Source organism: Monodelphis domestica, chromosome 5, assembly GCF_027887165.1.
Source record: "Monodelphis domestica isolate mMonDom1 chromosome 5, mMonDom1.pri, whole genome shotgun sequence".
Taxonomy (NCBI): domain Eukaryota; kingdom Metazoa; phylum Chordata; class Mammalia; order Didelphimorphia; family Didelphidae; genus Monodelphis; species Monodelphis domestica.
This window is the reverse complement of record NC_077231.1, coordinates 206,231,841-206,256,543: the sequence shown is the minus strand read 5'-3', so window position 1 is coordinate 206,256,543 and position 24,703 is coordinate 206,231,841. Positions and strand designations below refer to the sequence as shown.

At 36.9% G+C, this 24,703-nt stretch overlaps 1 protein-coding gene across 1 annotated transcript in view; it reads right to left on the bottom strand.

Moving 5' to 3' along the window:
* The window catches only part of EXOC4 (exocyst complex component 4), a 940,142-nt gene that overhangs the window by 789,588 nt on the left and 125,851 nt on the right, over positions 1-24,703 (bottom strand). The window contains exon 7 of the mRNA XM_001367316.5: positions 8,759-8,933. Within this exon, the coding sequence (XP_001367353.2) occupies positions 8,759-8,933 (175 nt within the window). The remainder of the gene's footprint in view (positions 1-8,758; positions 8,934-24,703) is intronic.

The window sequence follows — 24,703 nt, the reverse complement described above, 5'->3', positions numbered from 1 at the left end:
AATCAGTCAGTTTTTTATAACTCACCATAAGATCTGTCTAAGTAAGGATTTCTAATGACACCAGGCCAGCAGCATCTCAGCTGCTTTCACCAGCTCCCTCCTCCATCTGAATGTTTCAGAATCAGTCTCCTCAGAATGAGTCTCTTCAATCTGAATGTTTCAGAATGACCTCCCAGCTCTTCCCTGAGCTCTTATTTTTAAGGGCAAAATCTCCTGTCACCTCCCTTAAGTCCTTACATCTACCAATCACTGTAGATGTTTCTAAAGGACCGCCCATTCTTAATTCACACCTAAAAAGGTGTGGCTTTTTGAGTAATTCACACCAGGAAAGCTCTGAGTAAGTTTTCTAGTTCTTTGTTCCTTGTAAATTCACAAGTTGCTTGACCTTTATAGGTACTTAGCTTAAGAAAAGTATGGGTTTAAGTACTTTTCATTGTTCAGAAAAGAGTTTACAACTTTATCTTCCCCTAGGGCAGACCCAAGTAGGTAAAGTAGAATTCTCACATTCCTGCTTTAAGTAGAGTTCACTGCCCAAATGGGGAATGGTCTTAATCCAATCTTATAAAGTAGGGTCTGGGAAATTTTAAGGTTTATAGGTGCAAATATTCCCTAAACCTGCCTCACAAGGTCATTGTGAGGACAGGTACTTGACAAATTTTGAGAGGTGGTATGAAATAATGGAAAACACAATGGATTTGGGATCAGTAAGGTCAAGCATTTATGAAGCTGCCAGTGTGTACCAGGCATAGTGCTAAGCAGTGGAGATGTAGATAAAGGCAAGACTTCCCTTGCTATCAAGGAGCTCTCAGTCTAACAGAAGAGACAATGCTTAAGCTACTCTGTGCTGATAGAATATAGACAGGATTAAGTGAAGATAATCAACAGAGGAAAGGGACTAATACATTGGGTCTTCTATAATATCCACTCTCTCACAGTCTGCCTCCACATTGCCCACAAACATGTCTATACCTTCGTCTTAAAAAAAAAAAAAAGACACTTCCCTCTATCTATCCATCCTCCTCCCTACCTCTCAGGTCTTTTCTTTCCTTCCTTTTGTGGCTAAACTCCTAGAGAAGTTTCTCTAGAATCAATTTCTCCCCTTCCTTTCCCCTCAACTCTTTCTAAATCTCTCAAACTAGCTTTTTAATCTCACCAGTCAACTGAAATTGCTCTCTCCAAAGTCAGTGATTTTTTATTTGTCCAGTCTTTGCTCAATGGTCTTTGCTCAATCTTCATCCTTCTTGAGCACTCTGCAGTTCTTGACACTGTCAGTCACTCTTCTCTTTGATACTTTTTTCCCTATGATTTTGTTGACATTATCTTGTCTTGGATCTCTGAGTCTCCTCCTACCTAGATGGATGGCTGTTCCTCCCCAGGATCTTCATCCAAATCATGACTGCTAACCAAGGGAAGGGGGGCCTCCCACAGTTGTGAACCCTATTCTCTTCTCCCTCAACACTCTGGACTTGATCTCATCAGCTCCCTTGAATTCAAACATCATCTCTATCTTGATGAAGATTCTCAGATCTGTTTATTCAGTCCAAACTTTTATCCTCATCTCTAGGCACACATCTCTACTGTACATCCTCTATCAGACATCTCAAAATAGATTTCCTACAAACATCATAAACTAAGCCTGTCCAAAACTGAACTCACTATCTTTCCTCCTAAACCTTCTCTAATACTGCTGAGGGTACCACCATCTTCTAATCAATTAGACTTGAAATCTATGTGCCATTTTTGATGCCTCTATCCAATCTGTTGCCAAATCCTATAAATTTTACCTTTGTAACATATATTTACCTTTGTATCACATCCCATATGGGACACTGGTACACGTCCTCATCACCCCATACCTGGACTATTATAATGACCCGCTGATTGGACTCTCCCCACTCCCATCCATCCTCCAATCAGCTGTCAAACTGATCTTCCTAAAGCATATGTCTGACTATGTCACAACACTAACATCCCCAATCAACCAACTTGAGGGGCTCCCTATGATCTCCAAGAACAACAAATATAGCATCCTCTGTTTGGAGTGCAAAGACCATCATAAGCTTCCTGTCTCCAACTCAAATCTTACATACTGGCCTCCTTGCTATTTCTCAAAAGTCACACCATCTCAAAGACCAGAATTTTTACTCATCTCCCACACCTGACGTTCTCTCCATCCTTACCTCTGCTTCCTAGCTTCCTTCGAGTCCTGTGTATAACTTATCTTCCTACAAGAAGCTTTACTCACTCCTGCTTTATATGTGCTAGTAGCTCCCTTTTATTGATTACAACCAAGTCTCAAGAAAAGTAAATAATAAATCCCCTAAAGTAGGTGCATGTATTCAAATTCAAACCTTTTAAAGTTATAATTATGTAAAATATAGGAACAGGTTCCAGCCCAATGGAAACATACTGTATTATTCCAATAATGGGATCACTTCAGAGAGAATTAATTGTTTGCACTAATCAAGACCTCCAATGTATTCTCCATGTCTTGCTTATATGCATTTGTTTGCATATTCTCTCCTCCATTAGATGATATACTCCTTGAGAGAAAGATTTTCCTTTTTGCTTTTGCATCCCTAACACCTAGCATAGTACTTAGCAGAAAGCAGGTGCTTAATAAATACTTACTGGCCAATGGATAATATAGGATATCAAGGAATCTCAGAGTTGATGGAGGAGAGTAAAATGTAAGACTGGAAAGTTGGGGCAGGGTGGAGGGGGCGGGGGAGAAGAGTCAAGTTATGAAGGGTTTTAAATGCCAAAAAAAGATTTTATATTTGGTCCTATAGATGATAGGGAGTCACTAGAATTTATTAAAAGGGGGGGTGAGAGTTGACATGGACAAACCTACACTTCAAGAATAGGGATAGAATTTTTGGTAAATATAATGAGTAAAGTTTTAGACATGATAAGTTTAAGATGTCTGCAGAACATCTAGTTCAAGAAGTCCAAAGACAGGTAGAGATGCTATTCTGGAGGTTAGGAGAAATATTTCATCACGATAAGTAGATTAATCAATAAACATGATAAGCCTTTACTATGTACCAGTTACTGTGCTGAAACACTAGAGATGGGGGGGGGGGGAAGGCAAGAGACAGTTCCTGACCTCAAGGAGGTTACAATCTAACAGGATCTGAGAATAAAAAACAGAGAGACCATTTTTGAGTATATGGAAACTGAAGAGATCACCAAATGAACTAAGATGGGAGGAAAAATAGAAGAGGGACCAGGAAAAGCAGTGAAGGACATCTATCATTAGAAGGCTAGACACAGATAAAGATCCAGCAAAGGAAACAGAGATGGAGCTGTCAGACAGGTAACAAAGAGTCTAAGAGTCATCTCCCAGAAACCCAAGAAGAAAAGACTATAGGGAAGAGGAAGAATGACAGTATCAAAGGTTACTGAGAGGTAAAGAAGAATGAGGAAAGCAGAAAAGTCATTAAATTAAGCAGTTAAGAAATTGCTGGTAAATTTGGGGTATTCAGTTTCAGCTGAAAGATAAGGCAGTCCTTTTTCTGGTGGCAAATAATTGGAAACCGAGGGGGATGTCCCTCAATTGGGGAATGGATGAACAAATTGTGGTATATGATCATGATGGAATACTATTGTGCTGTAAGGAATGATGAATAGGATGATTTCAGAAAGAGCCGGAAAGAATTCCATGAACCAATGCAGAGTGAAATAAGCAGAACACAGAGAACATTGTACACAGTAACAACAATATTATATGATGATCATCGGTGAAAGACTTAGCTTCTCTCAGCAATACAGTGATCCAGTACAATTCTGAAGGGCTTTGACAAAGAATGCTATTCACTTCCAGGGAAAGAACTTTTGGAGTAGGAATGTAGATCAAAACTTACTATCTTTCACATTAGTTTATCTGGGTTTTGATTTGAGGGTTTTGATTATATATGAGTATTCTCTTACAACAATGAACAATTTGGAAATAGATTTTGCATAATAATACATGCTAATCCAGATCAAATTGCTTACCATCTCCAGGAAGGGGGAGGAAAGGAAACAATTTGGATCTCATAACTTCAGAAAACATATATGGGAAATTCTTATTACAAATATTTGGTAAAATAAAATATCTTTAAAAATTTTTTAAAAGAAAGATGAGGTTGGAGGTCAAAGTTTTGAGTGTCAATTTTTTTTTTACATTTGACATTTGACAGAATGAAAGGAAAATCAGAAGAAATGAGTTCAAATCCTAGTTTCGAAAATGTCTTCAGCTCTCTGGACTATAATTCCTCATTTCAAAAATGAAGGCTCTGGATTAGGTGGCCTCCAAGTTCCCTTCCTGCTCTAAACTCATGATTCTTAAAACATAACATAAAGACAAGCTTAGAATTCATCCTCCAAATCTCTGCCACCCCTTAACACAATGAAATGCTACAAAACTCAGTTTACAACAGCTATATGAATTGTTTTATTTTAAAATGGGACCATTTCTGCAGCAGCAACTTTTAAATTTATTTTTCTCAGGCACAGGTAACAGAAGCATACTTCATTCAAAGTGATCCTGCCACATCTTTTGTACAGCATGACAAAATGGGATGTTTTGTGTTTTCCAGTGAACCTCAGACTTGCATACCTTGAAAGTGTGCAGTAGACAGAATGACAGGCATGCCACCAAGTAGGTGACATTTCAGAAGGTGCTACTGTTGCTCTGAAGACCAAGACAAATATTTCTATTATCACAGTTTCCAAAAGAGTATAAACCTGAAAGCAGAGAGCAACGGTGTGAAGCCGAAGGACTGACACCAGGTAGGAGGAAGTTATGACACCCTGTTACTGCGATGGCCTTGTCTCCCAGCTGTCTTTCCTCAGACACAAACATGCTGAGACAAATGAGGCTTTCCAACCACAGGCTGGATTCCACCTGCTGGGTAAGGCATAGAAAAAATGTAAATTCCACCATCAGCATCTTTTAAATACCAGGCAATATTTTCTTTTCTAAAATTGATTTTGTAAAGGAACGCTTCAAATGTTCTGGCAAAAAAAAAAAAGTAATTCAAGAAAGTATCTTTAATTCTATCCCCTAAATGTTTAACTCTTTTAATCAAAAGATGCTGCCTCAGTTATTCATGTTATTTCCTACTTAGTGGCAGGTGTCTCATTGTTCTTCTCAACCAAATATTTAGCTCTTAAGAGAAGCTTATATTACCCAAAGAGGATTTCGCCAACAGCTCTACTTTAGAATGAAATTGGTTATATACATAAAAGTCTATAAGAAAATCTAAAACAAAAACACTCTTCCCTAAATGTTACTTACAAACAGACTTTAACCTAATTTATGTTCTAGCCAGCTCTCAGAGTCATCCTTTGTGCCAGACTGCCACTGTGAGATCAAGGGGAAAAAGAGATAGTGCTGAGGGCTCTACCTCAAATTAAACTGGACAGGTATTCACCGTGAATATCCTTGCATGTGTTCAATGAAATGGAATAGGCATGTCCACTGGAACATTTGTGCATCTTCTAAGATGCTAAGAGAAAAACAAATGATTCCCTTTCTTCCTAGCCCTTGCCAACTAAAAAGTACACATTAAACCCCTCTACTGCCCAAGATAATAATATCCTGTATTCTGCCTAGTAGAAGGATAAATGACTGAGGCAGCTGGGTGGCTCGGTGGATAGAAAGCCAGGACTAGAGACAGGAGGTCCTGGGTTCAAATTTGACCTCAGACACTTCCTAACCCTGTGATCCTGGACAAGTCACTTAACCCCAATTGTCATGAGTTTATTGCTCTTCTGTCTTACAATTAACACTTGGAATCAATTCTAAGACAGAAGGTATGGGTTAAAAAAAATAACTACTTATTAATTTGAATAACTGAACACTTCCAGCAAAATAAAATTCCCTGACACCAAGCTTGTCCTTTTTGAACCCATCTTGTACCAGCCCTAAATTAAACATTTAAAAATGTTGCCTTTATGTCACCATTCCAGTTCAAAAATCTTCAAAGGCTGCTCACTGCCTCTGAGACAAAGTACAAACTCCTTAATATGGTTCCAATTTCATCTTAAATGACTTCCCTGTATCAAACCATACCTTAAGCAGGACAAACTCATTGTTTCCAATATGCTTTGTCTACTCCCTCTTCCCTCCCTTTCTTTTCACTCACAAAGTGTCCTCCACCTCTTCTAAAGCTGGGTGGCTCTGAATGCCCAGAGCCTGTGCTCTTCCTCAGGGCAGCCCCAGCCTTTCTTTGGCAGGTACTACACAATGATTTGACAGTTTCCCTTCTTAACATTAGAGCTGCAGTTGACATAATAGACATCCTTCCATCCTGCCTTCTCTCAATTTTCAGTGTTTTCATGGCGCTGCCTTCTACTAGCTCCCCTCTGATTTCTCTGATTTGCCTCTCCTCAGTCTGCCCCGTTGCTTCATTATCCAAATGATGACTATTGGTAGGTCTTCCTCTAGGCTCTGTCACCTAGTCTCGCAGCATTCTCTTGATAACCTCACCAGGCCTCACAGGTTTATTGCTGTTGTTCAGGTAATTCAGTGATGTCCAACTCTTCATGAGCTCATTTGGGGTTTTCTGGGTAAAGATACTGAAGTGGTTGGCCATTTCCTTCTCCATCTCATTTTACAGAGGAGGAACTGAGGCTAACAAGGTTAAGTGACTTTCCTGGAGTTCCACAGCAAGGAAGTGTATGAGGCCAGACCAGAACTCAGAGAGAGGTCTGACTGCCTCCAGAGCAGCACTGGATCTATGGTGCCACCACCATAACACAGATGACTTCCACATGAATATTTCAAGTCTAAGTCTCTCTCCTGAGCGTCTGACACAAACTGCCTGTTAGACATTTCAAACAGAATGTTTCAGACACATCTAAAACTCAACATGCCCCAAATTGGTCATTCCTGTTTTCTCTAAGCTCTCCCCCATCCTTCTTCTGAGCATTCCTATTTCTGTTGGAGGCCCCACCATCTACTTGCCTCCTAGGTCAATAACCTCAGGATCATCCTGGCCTCCTCACTCCTCCTCAACCCATCAACACTGGACAAATGACCAAATCTTGCTGCTTCTAGCTACACAAGATCTCTCACATCTGACCCCCTTCTCAAAGTCACATAGCTACCACCTTTAGCCCAAGCCCTCATCACTTTTCACCTACATTGTTGCAATGGCCTCCTAAAGGGTGTCTCCCTCATTCTATCCATCCTACACACTTACCAAAATCATTTTACTTCAATGCTTATCTGACCATTCCTAACTGTGACTGCCTTCGTACCTAAGCTACTTTGTATCTACAGACAATATATAAACATTAACTGAACTAAGACTTTTGCAAAACCCTGTATTTATTATATTTGTTTGCTTTAGGCTTATATTGCATATATTTATTTTTGTAATTTTTATTTCCCCATTAAAATAAAAGCTTTGCAAACAGAAACTGCTTCCTTCTTTGTACCTGTATTCCCAGTGCCTAGGACCAAGTGGGAATCTAAAATATACCTAATGATCGATTATTTAAGGACAACGACCACATCAGATCCTTTTTTCTATACCCTAGTGGCAGTTTTACTCAAACAATGTTTCTTTACTGACTAAATATCTACTACTGCTCAAAGCAACTGATGAACTTGAAGAAACTAATTCTGATAAGTACTAGGAAGCTAACATGTCACTACTATCACTCTAAAACACTTTATGAACTAGTCAAGTGGAACTATCTTGAATACAGAGAGCTGTGCTGGTAAGCAAATGGTACACACAAAGATGAAATTTGGATTAAAGGAACTATGTCAAAATTGATGATGAATGAAAGAAGAGAAGAAAAGAGGGGGAAAATATAAGAAATTTTCAAAAGAAAAGTAAATCATTTTGCAATGTAGAGCCTTTATCCTACTCTTAAAAAAGACAAAACACAACATTTAACCCTATGGTTAACACAATTAACTTTTGGTCTATTCTTCATTGATCAAATAGTTCATAATAATATGCCTGAACAAGTTATAATGTTCCCAATATAATTCAAAAACTGCAAAATGTTCTAAACCACTACTAACTCCTGGGAAGGTCTATGAGAAAATGTACATTATCATATAATTAAAAGAGATAAAATACTATGGATAACTCTGCTATGGAAAATTTCAGCACTTTGCCTAGGTTTCATGTTCCTACTTTGTCCCATGTAATGTGAGATATAAATTTATAATGAATGAGCTATATGGAGAACCAGAAAAATGAAAAGTGCAATTCAAAAGACTTTATAAGACTTCATAATAAAATTGACTATGGACATAATATCCCATCAATATCAATTTGTAATTCCAGTATGCATTAATGGAGATTCATTTCTTAAATATATAGCTCATCATGCAAAAAGGGAGCAATTATGTACTAATTCATTAATTAGATTCTTCCTCATACTTGTATAACTTATACTTGAATAACCCCATCAAAGGAACTTGCACACAAGTTCATATTGTCCATAAAACAGTGAGATGTGCAAGCATAGCAATTATAAAATATGCAGGAATGTGTCTGATTTCCATGAGTAAAGGGCATGGCAGGGAGTCAAGTGGATGTTATATACCATCTGAAAACCTGTGATACCATAGTCTATTCTTATTTAGTGAGAAAACCTGGTCATAAGATATTTGATAGCTAACTGATGTCCATGGCAACACAAGCATCACCAGATAATTAAATTATCTTTGAAGCCTATTTCTATCATCAAAGGTACTTAACTAAGATCATATTCAACACCCATATCTTATGAAAGAGAATCTCACCTGCAGGACATCTTGTATCTTGACCCAAACATCTGCCATATCATACAATTTGATGTCTTCATGCTGAGTTGATGGGGGCACAACAGTCTGCTGGAGGTATCCTAAGACCATGGAATGCGCAGCAGCCACAGCATTAAACTTGTCAAAAAGAAGCTCCAGAAGCTCTAGAAGCAATCTAAAATATAATAGGAGAAATGGTTTTCCTTCTGATTCATGAAAAATAATCAAATATGTATTCTGTTAAGAAGAAAGGGGTCACAATACCTTCAAATCTAGAAGGGACCATAGAAGTCCTATAATCAAACCCTTTTATTTTACATATGAGAAATTAAGTAGCTAACCAAAGTTATACTATGAGATGCAATCAATCAGGTTTTATATATAGCAAAAACCATTCCCTACCTGTATACTAAGTACTTTCCATGAGTATCAACTCTTTCCAATATAGATAGTTTTATTGCTATTCAAGCAAAAGGGCCCCAAAACAAACAAAAACATACCCATAACCACCCTTCAAAAAGTCCAAAGTTAAGGCAAGAGAATGTGTTGGTCACGCAAACAATTCATCAGGGCAAAAACAATTATTAGGGTACCAAGTAAACAAACAGAACTCAAGTCACAAAGAGAAGGTGTTTTACTCAAGGTCATAAAAGTAAATGGATAGAAAATGGGTGTCACCTCACACCTACAAAATGATAGAATACCAAAGAGTACAGAAGACAGCTCCTCCAAGGGGCATTCAAATATCTATGAATCAGTTCAATTGCACTAGAAAATAGTTTGCAATGATACTAGAAAAATTATAAAACTTTACTGAGGCCTTTGACATGTATTATGGCTGGGTCAAGACAGAAAGTTTCCCATGTGCCAAAATATTCATGATAACACTTTGTGTGGTAGAAAAAAATGGTTGACTATCAGTCAGGAAATAGGTAGAGATTGTTAATAAGAAGTAAAATCAATGCTAAATGATAAATTTTTAGAAATAAAATTTATCTTAAAAAAGATTAGAAACAAAATATTTCTACTTAAACTAGCCATCTCTGTTAATCTCAAAATTCAATCCCAATACTTTTTTTAGGAGCAGCCCTTGTGTGGGCGTGGGGTATATTTTTAAATGTCCATCAACCTCCAATTCACAGAACGATAACTGATCCATCTCGGTTATCACACTGCTCTGCTGACAGCATTCATTCAAGGGCTAACTGTGTAGTAGGCATTTAATAGTGGGCATAAAGTTGATGTTTAATAAATGCTTATTGAAGGGCAGCTAGATGGTTCAGTAGATAGGCAGGCCTAGAGGTCAGAGAACCTGGGTTCAAATCTGGCTTCAAATACTTCCTAGCTGTGAGACCCTGAGAAAGTTATGTAACCCCAATTTTCTAACCCTACTGCCTTGAAGCAGATACTTAGTATTGGTTCTCAGATAAAAGGTAATAGTTTTTTTAAAAATGTTTATTTACTGACTGTTGGCCCTTCATTCTCAATGGCAACACTTCTCTATGTGTATCAGTGACATTTAATTGCTAGAATTCATGGGTATTTCTTTTAGTGATATTGATTTCTGGATTCCCAGAAAGTTCTCCCCATCTTGACATTTTAAAAGCAAAGTAAGCTATCCATACCATTCTCTGAGTTCTACTGGCTGGCCCCTAAACCCAGGAGTCTCATGCCTCTCTACCACTAAACTATCTTCCCTTTGGACTTCACTGATCAATCTCTTTCTCTCTCTCTCCTGAACTAGTTACTTTGTACTCAATAATTACACATTGCTTCATATTATGGTGATCCACACAGATTCTTATCTCCACTATTGGATTATAACTCTCATTAAAGTCAGAGGCCATGACTTACATGGATTTTGTGTCTCTCACAGAGCCTAGCACAGTGCCTTGCACATAGAAAGTGCTCAATAAGTATTTGCTGAATGAATGAACAAATGAATTCAAAGTGTAATGACAGAGGATGATGGGAAGTATTCATTTGTAAAATTTAGATGCACGGTTCCTGAAAAGATTTATATACCAACCCGAAAAGAGAGATGAGAGGCAAGAGAGCACATCAGAAGTGTCAATTAACAAGATTTTATTATCATACATAAGAGGCTATAACTACAACCTCATCAAAACGTACAGCATATAATCTGTTCCTATGGCTTCTTTACTGCCCAATTATTGTAATTAATGTGCCCATGCAACAGCCCATAACTACCTTGTGATAAAATACCAACTTACATTTGACATTGTAATTTAGAAGAGAAAGAATCAATGGAAATTTATATAGTGATCTACACTGAGTTTGGACATATACAAAACCATACAGGTGAGCAATCATTCTAACCTTTCAAGTAGCAGATTTTTCTTTATCATTTCCAGTCTGCAGTTGATATTTACACACACAATTACCTAAGCCAATTTTTGCTTCCTCTATATGTTGTTGAAATGTTCCATAATGTCATCCAGTGGAAAGACATATTAAAGTTCCTCAGGAGTGAGTTCTAGGTTAGGAACTAGTTTGCACAGCTGTTAAAATCAATTTCAAAAGATATTTGGAACCAGAAAACATTACACTAGTCCACTAAGGCTACATTTACACACAAGACTAAAAAAGGAAATCTAGTTTTAAACGAAATACTTTTAATGAAAACACTTATTTAGCATCATGTAAAGGGAAAAAAACACAGAGTAAGTGAATATAACATCTTTCAATTGATTATGTTATATGGCAAAATGAGTAGTAACTGAGAGACAGTTGGTAGACCTCACTGGTATCCTTGTGCTATCAAGAGAACTCAAAAAGGATCCTCTCCATCTGCCACCCAGCCTGTTGGGTGGATCCCCTGTGATGAACTCATGGGAAAACACAGAAAAAAAAAGTTCTCCCGTAGTGACATAGCAGGAGAGCATAGATGAGGGTAACCTGGAAGGACAGGCAAAATTTCCAAAGGATGTATAGGAATGGATGGATTGTGGTTTCATCATCACTGGGGAGAATACTGGCATCAATGAGGTCACAGATTCAGCAGGGTATGGAAGTATATTGGCACCGTCTAGATAGCTCCTTTCTGTCTAGTACATCGTGAAGAAGCTGTAGGTATGTTACTGTGATCCAAGAGACAAAGCAGCCTGACAGTGGACAGGCTTGGCTGGAGAACCAGAAGAGCCAGGTCTGACTCCTAGATCCATCTCACAGCAGCCGCATAACTAACAATGGGCAAATTACTTCACCTCTCACAGTCAATTTGTGAAAGGGGAGGGCAGGGATACTCAGAAGGAGAAAAGAATAAGGGAGAACACCCTCTAAACTAAATCCTCAAAAGGCAATTCCCAGGAATATAAATGTCAAATTCAAGAGCTTCCAAGCTAAGGAAAAAATTTTACAAGAAGCCAAAAAGAGATAATTCAGATATCAAGAGGCACCAATCAGGATCACACAAGACCTGGTAGCTTCCACACTAAAGGACCACAAGGCCTAGAACATGATATTCAGAAAGGCAAGAGAATTGGGTCTTCAACCAAGGACCACCTACCCATCAAAACTGCCTATATACATCCAGGGGAAAGTTGGAAATTCAACAAAATAGATTTCCAAGTATTTGAAAAGAAAATACGAGAACTACATGGAAAGTCTGATATCCAAAAACAAAGATCAAGAGAAACATGAAAAGGTAAATGAGAAAGAGAAAGGAAAGGGGGAAAAATGTTTTTAAATTAAATTTTCTTCTTTAAGGGCTTCAATATGATCAAATTGTTTATATTAATATATGATAAAATGCTATTTGTATCTCTCAAAAATATATTCACTATTATAGTAATTAGAAGAATCATTCATAGGTAAAGATTGGGGTAATGAGTGCTCTAAGATGATATACAAAAAAAGAAAAGGGATGGGGTAAATAGAAGATGGCACCAAGAGAAACTTGAAGGAATAAGATAATTAGGATAATCTAAATCACACAAAAAGGCGCATGGGAAGGGGAGGGGAAGAAGACTATTATAAGAAGGAGAGGAAGAGAGTGCTAATAGGAAATACATAAACCTTACTCTCAGTAAAATCAATTCTGAGATGGAAGAGCATATAGATCCATTGGGGTATAGAATTTTATGTTACCCTACAGGGAAAGTGAGAAAGGAAAAATTAAGGGAGGGAGTGGGGCAGGGAGTACAAAAAATGAGGGAAGGGGGGTACTTAATAGACAATAAGAAAAAATAATAAGGTAACTAAAAGGGATAGAGCGGAAAAGGAAGTATAATAAGAGTGGGGATTGAGGCACTGATTAAAAGCAAACCACTGGTTTAAGAAGATATAGCAAGAGAAGAAAGGTCAGAACTAGGAGAAGATATCAAAATGTTGGGGAATACAGAGGTGGTTATCATAACTCTGAATATGAATAGAATGAACTCATCCATAAAATAAAATCAAATAACAGAGTGGATTAGAAACCAAAATCCTACCTACAAGAAACACATGAGACAGGTAGACACTCACAGAATGAGGATCAAAGACGAGAAAAAATCTATTGGGCCTCAACTGAGAAAAAGAAGGCAGGAGTTGCAATCATGATATCTGATAAAACCAAAGTAAAAATAGATCTGATTAAAAGAAGTAGTGAAGGTAATTACATCCTGATAAAATGCAGTATAGGCAATGAGGAAATTTCAGTAATCAACATATCTGCACCAAATGTTATAGCATCTAAATTTCTAATGGAGAAATTAGTGGAGTTGAAGTAGGAAATAGATAGTAAAACTATAATTGTGGGAGATCTGAACCTTCCTCTATCAGATCTAGATAAATCAAACCAAAAAATAAATAAGAAAGAGGTAAAAGATGTGAATGAAATTTTAGATAAATTAGAGTTAAAAGATATGTGAAGAAAAATAAATAGGGACAAAAGGCATATGCATTCTTTTCGGCAGCACATGGTACATTCACAAAGACTGACCATGTATTATAGGGCATAAAAACATGGCAAACAAGTACAAAAAGCAGAAATAATGAATGCGATATCTTCAGGTCATAATTCAAGAAAAATAATAATTAGTAAGGGTATGTGGAGAGCCAAATCAAAAATTAATTGGAAATTAAATAAATTAGTCTCCAAAACTAGTTAGTTAAAGAACAAATCACAGAAACAATAATTTGATTGGCAGAAATGACAATAATAAGACATTCTTTCAAAATCTATGGGATGCAGCCAAAGCAGTACTCAGGGGGAAATATATATCCTTGAGTTCATATATTCACAAATTAAGAAGGGCAGAGGTCAAAGATTTAGACATGCAATCAAAAAACTTGAAAGGGAACAAATTAAAAATCCCCAGTTGAAAACTAAATTAGAGATCCTAAAAATTAAAGAAGAAATTAATAAAATCAAGAGTTAAATAACTAATGAATTAATGAATTAGACTAGAAGCTCATGTTTTGAACAAACAAAATATACAAAGTACTGATCAATCTAATAAAAAAAGGAAAGAAGAAAACCAAATTAATACTATCCCAGATAAAAAGGGAGACTTCACCTCTAATGAAGAGGAAATTAAGGTAATCATTAAAAACTATTTTGCCCAATTATAGGGCAATAAAAATGGCTATCTAGGTGACATGGATGAATATTTACAAAATATAAATTGCCTAGATTAACAGAAGAAGAAATAGAATACTTAAATCATCCCATATCAGAAAAAGAAGTTCAACAAGCCATCAATGAACTCCCTAACAAAAAATCACCAGGGCCTGATGGATTCACAAATGAATTCTATCAAACATTCAAAGAACAACTAATCCCAATACTATACAAACTATTTGACATAATTCGCAAAGGAGTCTTACCAAATTCCTTTTATGACACAAATATGGTACTGATTCCAAAGCCAGGCAGGTCAGAAACAGAGAAAGAAAACTATAGACCAATCTCCTTAATGAACATAGATACAAAAATCTTAAATAGGATACTAGCAAAAAGACTCCTGCAAGTGATCAGGAGGATCATTCACTATGATGAAGTAGGATTTATACAAGGAATGCAAGGATGGTTCAATATTAGGAAAACCATACATATAATTGACCATAAAATACAACACTCATTCCTATTGAAAACACTAGAAAGTATAGGAATAGAAGGGCTTTGCCTAAGAATAATAAACAATGTATATATCTACAAACATCATCTGCACTGGGGATAAATTAGAAGCATTCCCAATAAGATCAAGAGTGAAACAAGGATGCCCATTATCATCTCTATTATTTAACATTGTACTAGAAACACTAGCTGTAGCAATTAGACAAGAAAAAGAAATTGAAGGTATTAAAATTGGCAATGAAGAGACCAAGCTATCATCACTCTTTGCAGATGATATGATGGTCTACCTAAAGAATCCTAGAGAATCCACCAAAAAGCTAGTGGAAATAATTAACAACTTTAGCAAAGTTGCAGGTTACAAAATCAACCCCCATAAATTATCAGCATTTCTATATATTTCCAACATATCTCAGCAGCAAGAGTTAGGAAAAGAAATTCCACTTAAAATCACCCTAGACAATATAAAATACTTAAGAATCTATCTGCCAAGACAAACACAGGAAGTATTGGAACACAACTACAAAACATTATCAACAGAATTAAAACTAGATATAAATCATTGGAAAAATATTAACTGCTCCTAAGTAGGACAAGGTAACATAATAAAAATAACAATCCTACCCAAACTAATTACTTATTTAGTGCCATACCCTTTGAACTTCCAAGAAACTTTTTACTGAATTAGAAAAAAACATAACAAAGTCCATCTGGAAGAACAAAAATTCAAGAATATCCAGGGAAAATGTGAAGGAAGGTGGTCTAGCAGTACCAGACCTCAAACTATACTATAAAGCAGAGATCATCAAAACAAAATGATACTGGCTGAGAGACAGAAAGGATGATCAGTGGAATAGACTTGGGGTAAGTGACCTCAGCAAGATAGTCTATGATAAACCCAAAGATCCCAGCGTTTGGGACAAAAATCCACTATTTGACAAAAACTGCTGGGAAAATTGGAAAAAAAAAGATGGCAAAGATTAGGTTTAGATCAACATCTCACACCCTACACCAAGATAAAATCAGAATGGGTGATATGACTTGAATATAAAGAAGGAAACTATAAGTAAATTAGGTGAACACAGAATAGTATAATTGTCAGATTTGGAGGAAAGGAAAACTTTTAAGACAAAGCAAGAGTTAGAGAAAAAATTACAAAATGTAAAATAAATAATTTTGATTACATAAATTTAAAAGGGTTTGTACAAACAGAACCAATGCAACTAAAATTAGAAGGTAAGCAACGAATTGGGGAAAAAATCTTCATAACAAAAAACTCTGACAAAGGTCTAATTACTCAAATTTATAAAGAGCTAAATCAATTGCGCAAAAAAAAAAAATAATCAAGCCATTCCCCAATTGATAAATGGGCAAGGGACATAAATAAGCAGTTTTCAAATAAAGAAATCAAAACTATCAATAAACACATGAAAAAAATGTTCTAAATCTCTTATAATCAGAGGAATGCAAATAAAAACAACTCTGAGATACCACCTCACACCTAGCAGATTGGCTAATATGACAGCAAAGGAAAGTAATAAATGTTGAAGGGGGTGTGGCAAAATTGGGACATTAATACATTGCTGGTGGAGTTGTGAATTGATCCAACCATTCTGGAAGGCAATTTGGAACTATGTCCAAAGGGCACTAAAAGCCTTGTCTGTCCTTTGATCCAGCCATAGCACTGCTGGGTTTGTACCCCAAAGAGATAATAAGGAAAAAGACTTGTGTAAGAATATTCATAGCTGCACTCTTTTTGGTGGCAAAAAAATTGGAAAATGAGGGGATGCCCTCCGATTGGGGAATGGCTGAACAAATTGTGGTATATGTTGGTGATGGAATACTTTTGTGCTCAAAGGAATAATGAACTGGAGGAATTCCATGGGGACTGGAACAACCTCCAGGAATTGATGCAGAGTGAAAGGAGCAAAACCAGGAGAACATTGTACACAGAGATGGATACACTGTGGCATAATCAAATGCAATAGACTTCTCTACTAGCTGTAATGCAATGATCCAGGACAATTCTGAGGGACTTAGGAGAAAGAACAGTATCCACATTCAGAGGAAGATCTGTGGGAGTAGAAACCCAAAAGAAAAACCTCTGCTGGATCACACAGGTCAATGGTGATATAATTGGGGTTATAGAACCTAAATGATCACCCTAGTGCAAATATGAATAATATGGAAATTGGTCTAGACCAATGACACATGTAAAACCTAGTGGAATTGTGCATCAACTAGGGGAGGGGCTTAACGGAAGTGGGGGGGGGAAGAACATGATTTTTGTAATACTGGAAAAATACTCTAAATTAATCAATTAAATAATTTTTTAAATTTTTATAAAAAAGCAAAAATAGACTTAATTAAGAGATAATTAGGGAAACCACATTTGCTTTAAAGGTTCCAAATATAATAAATTTCTATCAATACTCAACATGTATGCCCCAAATGGCATAGTATACAAAAACTTGAGGGAAAGGTTAAATGAATTACAGAAGGAAACAGACAGTGACACTATACTAGTAGGAGACCTCAATTTACCCTCCCTCACATTATAGTTAAATAAATCTAACCATAAAATAAACAGGAAAGAAGCTAAGGAAGTGAGTTGAATATGATAGACTTCTGGAGTAATTCAGATGTGCTAAACAATACAGATTGAAAGGAAAGAGATTAGAAGCAAATAAACTAGTCAAGAAGTTGCAGGACTGGAACAACCTCCAGGAAGTGATGCAGAGCGAAAAGAGCAGAACCAGGAGAACATTGTACACACAGACTGATATACTGTGGTACAATTTAATGTAATGGACTTCTCCAGTAGTGGCAATGCAGTGATCCCAAACAACTTGGAGGAATCTACAAGACAGAACACTATCCACATTCAGAGGAAAAACTGTGCGAGTGAAAACAGCAAAGAAAAACAACTGCTCAATGACATGGGTCAAAGGGGATGATTGGGGATATAGACTCTAAATGAACATCCTAGTGCAAATACCAACAACATGGAAATGGGTTCTGATCAAGGACACATACAATACCCAGTGGATTGCATGTTGGCTATGGGAGGGGAACCGGGAGGGGAGGAAGGAATAGAAAACGATTTTTGTAACCAAGGAATAATGTTTGAAATTGACCAAACCAAAAAAAAAAAAAATTAATTAAAAAAAAAAAGAAGTTGCAGGAAACAATGCACCTTGACCCTTCCAACTCAATGCAAAAGTGGATAAAGGGCAAAAAAAGATTCACAATAGAAATAGGAAGAAAGGGGCTTTGTAAAGAAAAAGTAAAAATTCTTATTAATCTTTAGACAGCTGTGTGGCTTACTAAACAGAGAACTGGTTTAGGAGAGAAAAAGGAAGATTATGTAATCAAATACCACTGAAAATACTAGCTAGTATCTCTGGCAATAACTTCCCTCAGCCTGTTTCCTCATTTGTAAAATGGGAATGATACTAGAAACTACCTCACAAGATTGTCATAAGGAACAAAAGATATATGTAAAGAGAAGAGTTGTCTTTGGGAAAAAGGTGAGTTTAGTTCCAGAAATGTTGAATCTGAGGCAAATAGGCAGATATCTGAGGAGATATGTTAACAAGAGAATACAGATGGACAGCTGAATTTCAGGAGGGAATACAAGTCTAGAGATATAAATTTGAGATTTACTATAGAGATAGCAAGTAAAGCAATGGGAAATAAATCTCTTCATTCTCTGCCTTTCTTTGTATATCTCTCTATCTGTCCCTTTCTGACTAACTGACTCTCCCCCCCATACACATACCCACACACACACATGCATGCATGCACACATACAGAATGCCTATTTTTAGGAAATGAAATATGGAATGGAGACTAGCAAAAGGAAAAAAGAATGAGGAGACAAAGATGTAAAACAAGGATTACAGAGTGTCAAAAAAGTTAAGAAAAGAGGGAGCCAAAAAAATGAGATCAAAAAACATAAAAAAGATAAAGAAATCAAGGAAAACAGAAACTAAGGGAAATAAAACCACTGAATTTGGCAAATAAGAAGTCTCTGGTGACTTTACTGAGTGCAATTTTATTAAAGTGGTAGACACAAAAAAAGACTATAGGTGTTATTATAAAGACTGTTGTAAAGTCAAGGACTAAAATTGGAGCATGTCAACTACTTATTCCAGAAATTTAAGATGATCTTCTTGTCTGAAGTAAACAATAATAAGGGAGAGCAGCTATCATATTCTAAAAAACGATATTTCAAATAGAATTCCTATTAAAGAACCTACTTTGTTCATCCAAATATTAATATATGAAATATCTGTAAAGCTGAAGAATATAGGTAGTACATATGATTAACTTGAATACTGTAATAATATCTATCTAGAATACAAAAAAGGAGCTAAGATAGAAAAAGAAAGCATCTCACAAATCTATCTTTGATTCTCCAATTCTGAAGAAATGAAAATCTTAATCTATTAAAATCTTAATCTATTTCTCTCATTAATTTCATAAAACATTTTTATCCCATATTATACAATCCTTAGGTGTCTCCTTCCATTAAAAAAAACAGGCAAAATGGTGAAAAGGAGATATTTTTAAGGAATATGTGTAGCTATTTTAAAAAAAGAATATATATGTATATATATATGCATATATATATAATAGCTAAAGATACTTTATCAAACTATGAAAAATGCCTAATATGTAAGGTAAAAAGAAAAAGTCCCCTAAACCTAAATTTAACATACAAGAAACCTTGAATTAATCAACTGGCCAGAAAATATAGTTCTGCAGCCAAAATTATGCCTGACTTGGTCACGAAGCAAAGATATGCATGAGGTACAAATCAGTTCAGTTCTACTACATACTGCTGAGAACTTAATTTCAAGGTTCCCCACTTTTCTATAGACAGTCAAAACCAAAAATCAAGGAGCTTTCTTCTAATGCTAAATCCAGAAATGTACAATAACACTGAACCCTGAGCTCAAATCTTACATAATTATAAAATAAATGATTAATAATTCCATGAAAGAATTCAATTCAGCTGTTACTACCATATTCTCACTATAATCAATGATGTTGATTACTCAGCAGTTTATTTTCACTTCAAAAGGAGTACAGGTTAGCTAATACCTTAATCTCAGGGGCAGCTAGATAGCAGAGTGGAAAGACTGACAGGCCTGGAAATGGGAGGTCCTGAGATCACATTTGGCCTCAGACACATCCTAGGTATATGACCCTGAGCAAGTCACTTAATGCCATTTGCCTAATTCTTACTGCTCTTCTGCCTTGGGACAGATACTTACTATCAATTTTAAGACAGAAGATAGGGGTTTTTTAAAAATAAGATAATCCTTATTTTCAAGTATATTGAGTTTCATAGGTTTTTTTTTTTTAATTTTTAGTTTCATGGTGTATTTCCTATTTCTATAAAGAAAAGACAATATGGAAACATGATCAGCGTCTTATATCTGTGAACCGGATAAGACAATGGGAAATTATTCCTGAGATATGGAATAATCTGGCATACAAAAGGATTTAAGTGCAAGTCAGAAGACTTTGGTCATAATCTAAACTGTCATTAACTGGTAGTGTGACTTTGGGAATATCACATAACTTCTCTGGGCTGGGCTTTCCACATTTGTAAAAGGACAAAATTAGACTGGTTGACCTCTAAGTTCACTTCCCACTCTAAAATTTTAGACTCTATGAAATCAGACTTAAATTGCTACAAGATAATTCAGTTCAGACAAAAAATAAATTACTTTTTATGGTTGCTTTTTAAATATTACTAGGTCAGCAGAAAAACTATTTCATTTTCTTTCCTAAAGATGTTCAAGAATATAATAGATTGGCATCTGTTTGAAATTGATTCATTATGATATCATCTGAATGAAAAGGGGTGGCATTGGTGGCCTCTGAAATTCTCCTCGAGCCCTACAACAGGCCATCCCTAAAGAGAAACATAGAGATCTCTTTTCAGCACACTCCTTTATGCCTGCCTCCCTTTCTGGTTTCAAGTACCTTAATCTATTTTATTACATTTTAACAGCATAATCCTGTACTAGTCAGCTTTGGATTAAAATTTAACTTATTCTTTGACACTAGTTTTCATTCTCAAATTTAAAATTCCTTCTAGCCCCTAGAGGAATCAATTTAAAAACAAATTTTCACAAGTTTTCCAAAGTTATGTAATCCAAACTGTCTTCCTCCCTTCTTCACTCCCTACTCCTAGACCTGACAAGCAATTCAATCTGGATTATACATGCAGTATCATGCAAAAATATGTTTCCATATAATTCATTTTTACAAGTGAATAATGTTATAAAATCAAAACTCTAAAACATAAACCCAAATAAACAAGTGATAAAATCATATGTTTTCATCTATATTTCCACTCCAACAGTTCTTTCTATGGAAGTGGATAGCATTCTTCTTCATAAGTCCCTCTGATTTGTTCTGGATCACTGGATTGCTCTTAGTAACAAAGTCTATCACATCTGATCATTCCCCAATATTGCTGTATATTGATCTCCTGGTTCTGCTAATTTCACTCTGCATCAGATCATGTAGGTCTTTCCAGCTCTTTCTGAAATCATCCTGTTCATCATTCCTTATAGCACAATAGTATTCCATCACTATCACATACCACGTTCTATTCAGTTGCTCTCTAACTAAAGGACATCTCTTTAGTTTCCAATTCTTTGACACCACAAAGAGAGCACCTATAAATATTTTTGTACAAACAGGCCCTTTCCCATCTCTGGGATATAGACCTAGGAGGAATATTACTAGATCAAAAGACATGCATTCTTTTATAGTCCTTTGGATATAATTCCAAATTGCCCTCTAGAATGGCTGGACCAGTTTACAACTCCCCCAGCAATGCATTAGTGCCCCAATTTTACCGCATCCTGTCCAACATTTATTATTTTCTTTACTGTCATATTGGTCAATCTGTATATCAATCATTTAAAAATAGTTTTATATATTTACATTGCATTCATTCCCCTACTCATAGCACTTTGGAAACACACCATACCATAAATCATCCTATGCGACAGGTAATGAAATTAATTCACAAAGAAACCAATAGACTTTCCTAAGATCAGGCAGCAAATCAGTGACTGAAACTTGGAAACAAACTTGGGTCCCTAGATTTTCAAACAAACTCCTCTAAGATGCTACAGGGACTTCAGCAGAATCTGTCAGAAAAAGATTCTAAAGCCACCAAGGCCCATGGCTTGTGAGCAAATGTGACTTATTTTTAATCAGTTTCATGCCCACAGCTGACATTATTAATCACAACCAATCACCTCACAAGTGACTATACCTAATTCCAATGAGTACAGCATGAGAATGAGGATGGAAGTGGAGAAACTCTTGGGGGGAAATAAGTGGATGTCCTAGAGGCAGTCAGCACAATAACTTTCATTCTGTCACAGTGGAAAGAATGCTGGCCTGGCAAACAGGAGGCCTGAGTTCTAGTCTTCTCTCCAGCATAATTCAGGTGACCTCTAGTCCATCATTTAATTTCTCTGAGCACATGGATGCTTCATATGTGTATGAGGAAAGGGTCAAAAACCAGTGTTATATATTTGTGTGCAAAGGATCCTGTGTAACGTGGGAGACAATAAACAATATTCTACATCACAAGATGTTAAAGGACCAAATGAAATACTAATATGGGGCAGAATGGACTTCAGAGTTGAGTTCCCCATTAGCATCCTGACTCTGCTACCTTCTAGCAGTATGTTACACACCCAGCCTCAGCTGGAAAATGCAAGAAATACACCCCAGACGGCCAAGTGCTCGGCTCTGCCCAGGCCTCCACGCTTCTCTACCATGTACCGCGCATCTCCCCTGGGAAGATCTATCTCCTCCTACGATCCCTTCCTCTGACTGGCCATGCTCACATCTAACATTCAAAGCTTCCTTCTATTTTTTTCCCTCTCCATCCTTTTCTGCTTCTTTTTGTGGGCACTGTCTTCTCCCAGTAGAATATAAACTGAAGAGCAGAAGCTTCTATATCCGTATTCCCAGTACCTAGAATAGTGCCTGCCGCACAGGAAGCATTCATAAAAGCTCGTTGACTTCCTATATCACACCATTGTTTAAAAGAAAGCATGCCTCACCCAGGGGACTCCAAGGAGTTATTATGACCATAACTGAGAGACGGCAAAGCTTGGGGGATAGAGAGACGATGAGGAAGCCGGGAAGATGCGGGGATAAGGACCACCTCTGCACATTAGCTATGGAACTCCAGTCAAACCACTTAACTTCCCCCGGGGGGTGGGCAACTGGGTCCTGATTTTCACCAGGAGAGGAAGTTTCTTCACCAAGTTCCCTACACCAATGAAATCACAAGTGTTTCTTGGCCCTAATATTCTAACATGGCATTACACAGATATAAGCTAGATAATACAAAAAGAACAACCACCTCCTCTAAGTAGCTTCATTTTCTCTGCACTTTGTCCCCACAGCCCCTTTCTTGCCATGAATCTAATCTAAGCTACACACAATGCAACCATCTACCACCCACCATTGAGGGAGGAATTTCTTTTGATATAAGCATTTCCTTCTTGGGATCAAGGACCAAAGCCAAGGAAGCATCTGGAGTAAAGAAGTGGGACTCAGCCTGGGTGAGAACTTGGGCCGGGAGCAAGACAACAGACAGCCAGGAAGTGGCAGGTCCTGAGGCAGCTCTCACTGTCTGCCAAATGAAGAAATAGGACTTGATGCAATGTGATGATCGGCACCCGAATAAGGTGCTCACACAATTCACTAAGTAGATTTTATCAATACTTGCTTTATTGGTCTGATCTCTGAATCAGAACTCAAGCAGATAATATTTTATCACGCAGACTGAGGGGGGAAATGCTGAAAATATATCCCCACTTACAAAATGTAAGATCGAGTTAGTCTCTCCATATTCGTTAGAACAGTTCAGCTATAATCTGTGTTTCAAAAAATGTGACTGCACCATGAGACTGATGTTAGGAAACATTTTGAGCATAACTCGCATGTCTGCATGAGAAACATCAAGAAGGCAGACCCCTGCACCATTTCACAACTCACAAGCTGAAACTCTTGTGGACTCATTTCCACAAGCACACTTCAAGCCATTGCCTTTGGCTAGTTACAGCCTGCCCAACATGCTGCTGAAGCCCAGGCAGCAGCCACAGAAGCCTCAAAACCATGGACACAGACACTATTGCAGTATTTATATATTTCCTTTTTTTTAACCCTTCCTTTCTGTCTTAGTAACAACTCTAAGACAGAAGAGCAGTAAGAATGGGCAACTGGAATTAAGTCATTTGCCAGATTTGAATGCAGGTCCTCTCAACTCCAGGTCTGACACTCTATCCACTGGGCTACCTAGCTGCCCTTTTATATATTTCTTATGTGTTTAACAAATGAATAGAAAAGCATTTCTGGGCGCTAGGAATAATAACACGCAAGTTAAAGAGTCCTCAAGGAATTTATAGTCTAACAAAGGGAGATAAAACAAACTCTGTCTCTCTCTGTTTGTCTCTCTTCATCTATCTGTCTCTCTCCATCTGTATGTCTGTCTCTCTCTCTGTCTGTCTCTCTCTCTTTCATAGTGTTTGGGGGAAGTAGATTTTAGTCTGAGAATGTGGATGCTGAATGCATCCACAAACAGTGACTGACCATCATGTGCCTTTGAAGAGTAATGGTATTATTAGTGTGGTATCTTCCCAGAACAAGAGATTAAAAAAAAAAAACTGGGATAATAGGGTGAAATATGCAGGATGGGCTGGGGCAAACCAGATCTGGAAGGTCAGATGATCTTGCCTTCCTTTACTAACTGGGACCACTAAGAATCCACCATGAACATTTTGGTTTTCTTTTTAATAACGGTTTCAGAT